This window comes from Astatotilapia calliptera, chromosome 23 (assembly GCF_900246225.1).
Source record: "Astatotilapia calliptera chromosome 23, fAstCal1.2, whole genome shotgun sequence".
Classification (NCBI taxonomy): Eukaryota; Metazoa; Chordata; class Actinopteri; order Cichliformes; family Cichlidae; genus Astatotilapia; species Astatotilapia calliptera.
The window spans coordinates 9,770,808-9,781,450 of record NC_039323.1 but is presented as its reverse complement, the minus strand read 5'-3'; the positions used below and the strand labels follow the sequence as shown (position 1 = coordinate 9,781,450).

At 43.1% G+C, this 10,643-nt stretch overlaps 1 protein-coding gene across 1 annotated transcript; it reads right to left on the bottom strand.

Moving 5' to 3' along the window:
• Positions 1–2,087: 2,087 nt before the first annotated feature.
• rp2 (RP2 activator of ARL3 GTPase) lies at positions 2,088–8,117 on the bottom strand. The gene is made up of 5 exons (XM_026160032.1): positions 7,736–8,117; positions 4,282–4,950; positions 3,442–3,556; positions 2,638–2,723; positions 2,088–2,547 (listed from the first exon to the last, which is right to left on the bottom strand). The coding sequence occupies exons 1-5, from the start codon at positions 7,898–7,900 to the stop codon at positions 2,464–2,466; spliced, it is 1,119 nt and encodes a 372-aa protein (XP_026015817.1). The 5' UTR covers positions 7,901–8,117; the 3' UTR covers positions 2,088–2,463.
• Between the last annotated feature and the right edge of the window lie 2,526 nt (positions 8,118–10,643).

Genomic DNA, 10,643 nt, shown 5'->3' with positions numbered 1-10,643 from the left:
TAATGAGAACAACCACTGTGGTGTCATCTCCAAACTTTGCAGTGTGGTTGGTGCTGGATCTGTGCGAGCAGACTAAACAGCAGCGGGCTGAGGACACAGCCCTGAGGTGAGCCTGTGCTCATTGAAATGGTTTTTGATGTGTGGTTGCTCACCTTCACTGTCTGCTGTCACTTTGTCAGGAAGCTGAGAACCTATTCGCAGGTTGCAGTGTCCACAGAAACAAGCATCAGCTTTTCCACCAGCCGCCTGGGGGTAGTATTGCTAGTTTGCTTGATGAAGCTCAGATGCACACAGAGTGACGCACTCTGGAGTGACTGCAGTCAAAAAATCTTAATTGTTACATCTGTGCTGAGACTGGCTCTGACACACACCCTCCATACAGTAACAGTCACAGAGACTAAAATTAAAAGTGGAAAAAAAAAAGACGATAAAAGCTAAACTGAAACATGAAACCAGCTATGGAAACTAAACTGGAATTAAAAAACTAAATAAAAATAAAACTAGGCAGAAAATACAAAACTATAACTGCTGCCAACAAAACACAATAACACCTGTCCTCTCTAATGCTTTCTTGTCCCTCCTTTAGGGGGCTCCATAGCTTCACCACCTCCGCTCGCTCCAGCTTCACTGAACCTCTGCTCTCAGACACATCAGTCAGGGTTTCCTGGGTTTTACAGTTAATCTGGAGATATTGGTCAACCCTCAGTAACACAGTGGAGACAGACCTGATTCATAAAATACAGACACCGTGTGTAAGTATTCTCACTGGCCACTTCATTAGCTACACCTATTTATCTTCCCTTTAACACATGTATCTTATCAGCTCGGTGCATTTATGCATATAGACCTGATGAAGAAGAGCTGCCGAAGTTTAAAGTGAGCATCAGAACAATGAAGAAAGGTGACCTCAGCGACCGTGTTTCTAGGATTTTCCCACCAAGTGGTTGGAGTTTACAGAGAAAGTATTGAGCGAGCAGCAGCGCTCTGGGAGGAAACGCCTCGTTGCGGTGGAACATGTGAAGCATGTTCCTAGCAGACTGTCCAACCTGTACTACTTGTACCTAATAAAGTGACCAGTGAGTGTGTTTTGAATGTGCAGAAAGTTTCAGACATCAGAAGAAATCTCCCTGAAGCACATCAGAACTGATAAAGTCCAGGAAAAGAAGATGGTCATTAAAGCAAGGCGTGGTATAAACACTGACCTCTGACTTCTTTAGATTGACACTCACACACACACAAAAAGAGAACATGCTCTAAGCCCTGACCTCCATCAGCAGAAGCGGACTTACACTGAAAAGAAGGGTTGAAAACAAGATCTTTCAGCTTGTAATCTGATTTTTATAACAACATTACTTTACAGACTACAGCCTTGCACCACAGGTATAACAAGTGTGCAAACACAGGTGATGTCCCAACATCACAGTCAGGGAGTAGTAACGCACCACACTAAGCCAGAACGCTGGACACTGAGTTAATGAGGACAGAAGCATGATCATAACCTCCCACTCATTTCTGACCTTCCTGTGATCGCCTAACGGGACCTGATCACAAACAACCCGACACACTTTAGCTTTTTGTGACCTTTAAAGCTCGTCATTTACACATGTTGGTGATCTGAGAAAGAGGAAGAAGAGAGCTTCCCTTATTCACTCTGAGATGCTGTGTTTGTGTAAAGTTGACTCCACAGAGTGTGTGCTGATGGCTTGAGACGATCATTGACCACATCAGGATCACCCAGTCTGTCAGCTCGGCTTGAAACAAAGTTGTTTTATTCTCGGAGTACAAAAGACGCCACACATAATGAATCTTTTACTAAACATCAGGATTGAAACCCTTCATGTTCCTATATAAAAACATCAGCAGAGTATAAAACAAATATTACAAATGTTGTTCTTTAAAAAACGATCACACAGAAGTGCCTACATCAGAAACACAGCTACTGTTCACACAGCGATCACTTAATCAGTCCAGCTTTGGCCTAACAATCATCAATACATCAGATACACACATGAGTCTGTCATGTGAATCACTCACACAGTCCCTCTCTCTCACACTCCCCTCCCTCTCGCTCACACTCCCCTCCCTCTCGCTCACACTCCCCTCCCTCTCGCTCACACTCCCCTCCCTCTCTCTAACACAGACTCAAACACACCCAGATCCTGGTCAGACACACAAAGAGGGCTTGGCTCTCTCGGGCAGCGCGAGCATCCCTCGTGCAGCAGGTTGAACTACAGTCAGGTTACAGGTTCAGCACAGAGCTACATTCACAATGAAGCAACATCACCGAGTACATTCGGAGCGATATAAATATTCACAGCTATGAGCAATGAAGGTGCAGCGGGGTTCCTGACCCAAGCTCATCACGCGCTCCTTCACCTCCTCTATTCTTTAAGGACAGAAGGACCATCAGTTTAGTCTGAGCTGGACGGCGTGGAGGGCAGAGTCACCGTGACATCACATCACCTACAAGCCCATCTGCATGTCGGCGAAATTGAAGAAGTTGTCGACGTCTTGAGACGACGTGTTTTTGTTGTCGGAGACAAAAAGCTGCAAGACAAAAAAATATCAGTAAATGTGACATCTTCGAAAACGCAGAGTGAAGCCATAAGGATCGGGCCGGGACCGCGCTGCGCTCACCTTCGTCCCGCTGAACACCTCACTGGCAATGTTCTTGCATGCTTCAACAACTCCGTCCCCGTTCATCTCAAGGGCAATGACGGGGCCTTCGGGGAAAACACGACAGTCAAACCTTTAGGACACCGACAGCACCACCGCCCCATCTCCACCTGTGAGTCAGCCTGATACAAACATAACTCCCCCCTTCATAAAAATTGTTTTTATAAGTCGCCTGTCTGCATTGTTAGATGCATAGCCTCTTTGACTGACAGCTGTCTGCTAGCTTCACCTGAACTGGACCTGTGGACTGTGATTGTGCTTTTGGAGCCTTTTGGAGCATTTTTATTTGCCATCACGTGACCAATAACATGGCTGCTGTGAGGTCACAGTAGTGACAGAGCGTCCAACAAGGCTGAACTCCAACTTTGCTAAGTGAAATTACAGAATTTCGATTGGATGTTACTGATTAGCAGGTATCTATGTCAGACTGATATACTTGTACAGTCTGTGGACAAGCATTAGCTCCACCCTCTCAGTTGTAGAAACAACAGTAACCTTTAGATGCTAAAATGTGCAGTCCAAAACCACCAGGTGACATCACTGAAGTCATGTCAATCTTTTACATACAGTTTATGACCAGGAGTGTTACATTACAACATGACGTAAATGGCTGTATCTGTTCAGGTGTTTTACCTGCTGTCACCCAAATATGTAATAAATGAATGAGAGTGTGATTACAAATATCACACACTGACTGACACACACCCTCTGGTCAGTACGAAAGAGCTCCTGATCAGCTGATCAGTGAGGAAGGAGCGAGTTTACCTTTGGTGATCCACTCCGTGAGGTCATCGGCGTCCCTCTGAAACACTCGCTTCACGTCTTCCGGCCGCATCGACACTTCTTTCGTCTGGATCAGCACAAAGCCTTTAGCGGTCGCCTGACCACATCGGAGAGAGGTTAAAGAGGTTAAAGTTCGCAGTGACACTTTAAAGAACCGTCAGTGAGCATGCTCAGATTCAGAGCATGTCCTGCATGCCTGAGTGCTGGAGTCACACAAGTTTCAACATAGCGAGCAGAGGATGGAGGACTGAGTCATCACCTTGTTGTCAACCTCAAGAGCCGGAACTGAAAGAATTCAGAGCGGTAAAAACATTTCTGAGACGAGGAAGCAAGTCTGTGTCAGGAGCGTGACCGAGCGGGTTCATCGTACATGCCTTTGTTTGCTCAGCTTTACGGCCTTCGGCAACTCATTTTATCTACCTGAGGACAGGTGCCGATGGCGAGAGTCCACAGCTAGAGGTTCTAATAATCAGCTCAGTGTGTATGAATAGCAATCCTTGATGCCCAAAAGCTCAGAACACTCCATTCATCTCAGCTTTCTGCTCTTGGATCTGTGTGACGTCACAGAGAGCGGAGAAATGAGCTGTAAATGAGCTGTTCACTGAACTGAACTGTGACTCATGCTAAGCTACTCTATTGTATACATTCTGTTGTACATTATTAAATACTGTATAATCTAAAATCAAATAAAGCCGCCAACAGAAGTAAAGAGTGTACTGAGCTGTCTGTATGACACACCTGTGTGTTTGAGAGATTTAAAGGATCGCATCATTAACAAGTAAACTTCACTTTTTTGCAATTCAGAGCTGGCGATGGACTCACTTCGTCAATGAGCTTGCGGGCGTTTGCAGTAGTGTACTCTCCAGCGAAGAAGACAAAGAGGCAGGACTCCTCGCTGTCCTTGTACCTCCCACCTTTTGTCAGTGGCACGATGCTTCGCGCGGGGTCGGCGGAGACTCGCACTGACTTGAAATCGGACTCAGGGTCTGGTGCCGGAACGAAATCCAGAACGGGTGAATCCTCTGGCATCAGGCTCCAGTTGGTCTCCCCGGACACGGGCGTGAAGTCGTGGATGTTGCTCCAGTTGTTGTTGAAGATGCTCAGCCCTGCGTCCTTGAAGTGGAAAGCGAGCTCGGGGTAGTAGTACTGGAAGCAGCCGAACTTCATCCCCGTGGACGACTCGATGATGGGCTGGGTGGCACAGCACAGGAACACCTCCATCTTTTTACAGTCTCGTGTGCGGAACTGCTGACATGCCACCACACACTTGATGTCTTTGCAGTCCCTGAAAAACACGCTGCCTTTGACGGGCCCCAGAACGATGCGGCAGTTCACGCAGTCGTCGATGGTGATGGTCGCCGAGTGATCGAACACATAGATGTTGCAGTTCTCGCACTCCTGGATGACGAACTGCTGACCATTCAGTTTGCCGGGCAGACGGCCCACCGTCACGTCTTTGAGGCCGGTCAGCATGTAGTCCTTCGGGTCCACCTGTGCAGAGAGAACAGAGGATTCAAACACTGTTCACACTCTTACGGATGCACAGAGACACCATTTTTAACCCTTCTGTGACCATTAAAGATCCGAAAGCAAAGTCTGAGAGTTAAAAACACGCTGATAACAGATGTGTGGGAATCAGCTGGACCAGAAGTACTACTTTATTTCACGTTGTGTCATCTTTGACATTTGTGTCATATTCAACTAAAGAACGATGATGTGTTTCTGCAGCAGGCTGCTGCTGCTAACCAGTGTTGGGCAAGTTACTTTGAAAAAGTAATTAATTATAGTTACTAGTTACTTCATCAAAAAAGTAACTGAGTTAGTAACTGAGTTACAAAATTCCAGGGTATAATTGGCCATTTTTAACTACTTTTGATTTTCCCTCTACATTTCACCTTTAAAAACTATTTACTTTGCCTTGTTTGGTATCATTCTTTTCAGCACAACCTCATGTGTCTGAATTTACAGTTATGTTTTCATTTTGACAAACTGTATTAACACAGTTGATCTAAAATCAGACATAAAACATAAAATCCGAGTAGAAAAATTTATATTTTTTTACTGTAACAACCACAAACATGTTTATTGAATCATATTTCATAACTTTAAATGAAAATATAAATTGTCAATTTTAAAATCATATGCACAAGTTTTGCAAACAACAAAGTTACTTGCAGCCATTTACCTTTTACCCTTTTTAAAATAACCATTTCAAACTATTTACATAACAATCAGGTGTTCTGCATTCAATAAGATGCCGCACAAATTATCTGTACCACTCCAAAAAATTATTTCTGTCCACTATAAAGGAGAACATCACATCCTGATACCCGCAGCTCTGAAAGCAGGAGGTGTATCATTCTTCCTGTTTTCATTCAGCAGTCGCCTCATTGTTCTGACACACAACGCAAAACTATCCACAACACTACACACCAACTACACAAGACAACACATTAACTACACACTCCAAACACGCTAAACGTCACAAATCTCTCACATCTCAAAACTCGCTCTCTTTTTCTCTCTCTCTCGCTGTCGCTCCTAAAACTTCCCCCTCTTCCTAAACAACCAAATGTCATTGCTCAAAGCAGCAGTGCCCAGATTACTTACGTAGTCAGCTACTTCCGTGCAACTGATATAAGGTGCGGTAAGCTGAAGACAGCTTTAACCGTCTGTTTGTTGAAAAAAAGTAACGCGACCGCACCGCATTTTCTTGTTAGTAACGGTAACAGCGTTGTAACAATAGAAATAGTAATTAGTTAGATTACTCGTTACTGAAAAAAGTAACGCCGTTAGTAACGTCGTTATTCCCATCACTGCTGCTAACAAAGAGCAGCACGCACAACCTAAAACTGGCTCCTTGCTCAACTGTGCGTGATGTTGAGACACGACGCTGGTTCATCAGCTTCTAAAGCATGCTTGTTTGATATATCTACACAAATATGTGTTTTTAGCTAATATCGGTCCCAAAACTCGACCCTGTCACACGTTCAGATATCTGAGATGTGTGACTCTGACACCACATCCCTCTGAGCCTGCAGCAAACTGAAGCTGGTTTATGGTTGGTGGATATTTTGGTTGTCACTTTTAAAGGTGTGACCTCCTGTGGGGTAACACCGCAGCTTTAATGTGTGAGAGGGGTGCACGTGAACCACATGCCGTTTGGTAGTAAATCTGATAATCAGATAACACCGGCTGCAGGAGGGAGGGGTGGGGGTGCCTGAGCCATGCTGTCTTAGCTCGCTGCTCGGCTCACAGCGAACACGTGAAGCTGAATCTTTGGCTGGCGAACAGCAGGAAACATGTTTCCAGAACAGGAGCCCACGAAAGCACCGTCAGTGCAGATAACGTCACTATTATCATCACTGAGACTGACAGATATGTGACATCACAGGGATGATCATGTGACGATGTTCGGTGCTAGGCCCACACTTTTTTATGCAGTGTTATTTGTTCCGATTATTCCGATTTTTTGTGTGTGTCACCACTTGTATCCAAACAGGAAGTGACTTGGCAACTGAATGCCACAGACACTACGAGGATGGACACATTAAACTTTTCTCTATTTTGAGGAGAGAAAGGGAGACTACCAATGAGAGCAAAGATTATTGTTGATTAACATATGACCTGGAGCTTTACGTAGGCAACTGGAACTTTATAATGAGCTTTTCCAACAACATTCTGATGTATTTATTCATCTCTTGTATTTTCTGGTTTTCCCTAAACGAATACGTATACATAATGGAGCCGTTTTTATATATTGAAGCTTTTTGTTTGTGGACTTGGTTTCATGACTTGCTGATCTCACTGTGTTTTTTCCATTTTTAGCTGTGGAGCTCCAGCTGGACCTGTGCACATTACACTTCTTATTCTTTATTTTGCTCAGCTGAGTTATTTTCCCTTTCATAAGGACATGGTATGGCATTTTATTTAGCATACACAGAGTTTATTGTTATTTTTTGATGAATTTATTTAAATCATGTGGCTTTTTTTAATTAGATGCATGCAAACTGAGTTCAAGTGTAACTTTTTTTCTTCTGCGTTTTTAATTGTTGGGCTTATTATTCTGCTTTCAGCTTCGAGCTGCTGTCTTTAATTTTTTTGTAACACATAAAGTTTCGTTTAAATTCACACATTCACATCTGGCTGTTTTGGCTGTGAACAACGACAGGAACAGAAATGTCGGTGACCTGAGAGGGCTATTTCCGGCGTCTTTTGCCAGGTGTGATCTACCTGCGCTAAAGCCTGGCTGTGGGTGTGTCCCGGTGCTGCTTACCTTCTCTCGCTTGTCCCAGCTGTACTGCTTCGGAGCCTCCTCGCTGTTGTTGCCAAGGGGAACCGCGTTGCCCGTCGACGCAGTTTCGGCGGAGGTTGTGGTCGGCGCCCGTTCCTCTTTTTCCGGCGACTTTCTCTTGGATTTCTTGGAGAAGAAGCAGCCCATGGTGGCCTCGAAACGACGGGGCAAGCGGGAGCGGGTTTGTGTGCTCGGAGAACGCGGTTAATGCGGCCGAAGCTCAGGCTGGAACTCTTCGCTTGGCTCGGTATTTTTCAGCTTCCCGTTTCACGGCTTCGTTTCGCAACCAATCGAAACCCCGAGGGTCGCTGTGTCAGCCAATCACAGACGTGAGCATAGTGACGAAACCACGCTCACAAGGGGCACGCTCACAAGACGTTTAAGGACAAGTAGGAAAAAGGAGCTCAGAACCAGTCTAACTCTGATTTATGTTTGCGAAACACGCACATGAAGAGTGTGGAAGGCCAGAAGCTCTAAAATGAAATATTTAATTAATTAAATAAATCATTAAATATGTTATTTATTAATTACAATTGGAAATACATATTACACAATTTATTAAATGTTTTAGATGGAATGAATGGCCATTTAATTCATGATTTATGTATTAAATTATTTAATTTATTAATTACATTGTTTCTACTCTGATTTGATGTTTTTTGTCACGGTGCAGATTTCTGACATTTTTTGTAAATTTGAGCATATAACAATTTGATTATTTGTAACAAAAGAGTGTGAAACTTCACTTAGACTTGTATTTCTAACCAAACCACGTTATGTTGTGTAGCCTTCTGGATTTTAAACTTATTATCCAGGCTATACAGTATATAAAAATCAAAATTCACATCTTTTATGTAACTGAAATGTTTAATTATCTGGGCTACAGAAAGTAAGAAATTTACAGACTATGTTCATAAGAAACATGTTTGCACTTACTGTATTTTAACCATATATAATGCATATTACAGGATGTAACACCTGCATATGTGTAAAGAAATGACTGTGATTTTGCCACCCTAAGAAAATGTTTCTAGCTCCACATCTACACCTAAACAGAGGTGGGCAGCACCCACCCAGGTGAAAACTAAAAACTCTTATTTTTACAGAGTACTGCAAAGGCAGCAGCAGTGACACCAGGCCACGCCCCTGAGGCTGCTTCCTTCACACCAGAAAGCAGCTTCCACAAACATATTATTGTGATGTAAATAATTACCGCTGACATGAAAATCATGTAGTTCAAAGCTGCTGCTTTGAGGCCGCCATGTTTATGTGCTGAGGTCTAACTGTGCGCAACCAAAAACCACACACACACAGACACACACACACGCTCGCGACAGATTAGCCTGCAAGTTAAGCCACAGGCCACTGTAATTATAGGTAATTCTCCTCTCCCTGCTGAAGCTTCTCTCATTAATTGATCATTAATATACAAATTGTCATGACCACTGATCAAAGCCCATCAATGGCTCACTGGATCAAGTTCTGATCAGGTTCTGATCCACTGTGGCCAAAGCGCTTGCTCATCAGGGCTCATATCATTGTTGGGTTTTCTCTGTCTTATTGTAGGCCTTGATTGTTTTTTTCTAAAACATCGCTATGGGGATAGATTTTAATTCCAGGAATGAGCTGACATTGTTTAATGTGTCCACTTCACTTTCATCCACATGGGAGGAAGTCCCATGCTCATTAGATCTTGTGGTGTCATATTACTCCAGTTTATTGTGGTAATCTAGTAGCATGAGGTTAGCCGATGTCTTTGTAGCTTCTGTTCTGCCTGCAGCCTGCTGGAGTAGAGATGCTGGGAACCCTGTGCATCAGGAGGAATTATAGAAGTTCAGTTTCAGCATCATTCACACAAAAGCAGAAAGTTCAAGGAAACAGCTCCAGATTTCTCAGATAGCCAAGGAGTGACTACCTACTACTATAAGCTGTGTAGAATAATAATGAACAGAATGATATAATCAAATATGCAAAGAAGGAGTAGGACCCTCCACTCCCACTCACACAAAAACACAGCCCCATTCATTTACCCGTCAATTTGTAAAAACCAGGAAGATTGAAAATGAATAATATATGCACAATAATAATAAAAGAAAGTGCTGGATAAGATTAAAAAGAAGCAAAAACCTGCTTTCTGATTGCTTGCTTGCTTGTTTGCTTCCTTAAAGGTGCTTTTCGCAGTGACCCTCTGCAGACACTGACTGAAACTTTGACCACCAAGGGGCAGCATCTGTAACATTTTCAGAGTGTGTTGCTGTCTAAAGTTTTTATATTGGCCATTTCTCAGTACTCAAGAACGCAAGTCTGTACTTGCATTCTTGCTATAAGTTCACACAGGAGTCCATACTTCCCAAGAACATAACGCAATCATTCTACAATTGGAATGGCACTGTACTTGATGACATCACAACTCCAGAGTTTGTTTAATATTTGCAATGGAAATTACACATTATATAAAAAATTACATCCTGTCTACTAGGCTTCATACAGTTACACAGAAAGCACAGGAACAAATAAAAAACTGAAATAAACCAAACATTAACATTAACAATCAATGAAAGACTTGGATGCAAAAATTGTGATTGGCTCCAATCAGCTCGCTAGCTACTCCATTCTGGAAACACTGTCCAAAATGTAGCTAAATCCAGTGGAGTGGTTTGGTTTAAACTAGATTAAAACCAACAATGGTCTTAAAAATTATATATTTTAAAATAAAATAATTAAACATAATAACTCTAAATGGGTTGAGCTACACTATGGACAGTGTTTCCAGAATGCAGTAGCTAGCTAGCTGATTGGAGCCAATCACAATTTTTGCATCAAAGTCTGTGATTGGTTGGTTTTGTGGCACATTTATAAAGGTGAACTGAGTGAGAGGGGCTGTTGTGTA

What these genes read in the sequence shown, in the direction of transcription:
- rp2 (XM_026160032.1), bottom strand. Translation starts at nt 7,900, where the DNA reads ATGGGCTGCTTCTTCTCCAAGAAATCCAAGAGAAAGTCGCCGGAAAAA. An exon ending in CCCGCAAGCTCATTGACGAA is followed by an intron (nt 3,557 to 4,281) that starts GTGAGTCCATCG and finishes CGATGTGGTCAG; the next exon opens with GCGACCGCTAAAGGCTTTGT. An exon ending in CACGGAGTGGATCACCAAAG is followed by an intron (nt 2,724 to 3,441) that starts GTAAACTCGCTC and finishes TTTTCCCCGAAG; the next exon opens with GCCCCGTCATTGCCCTTGAG.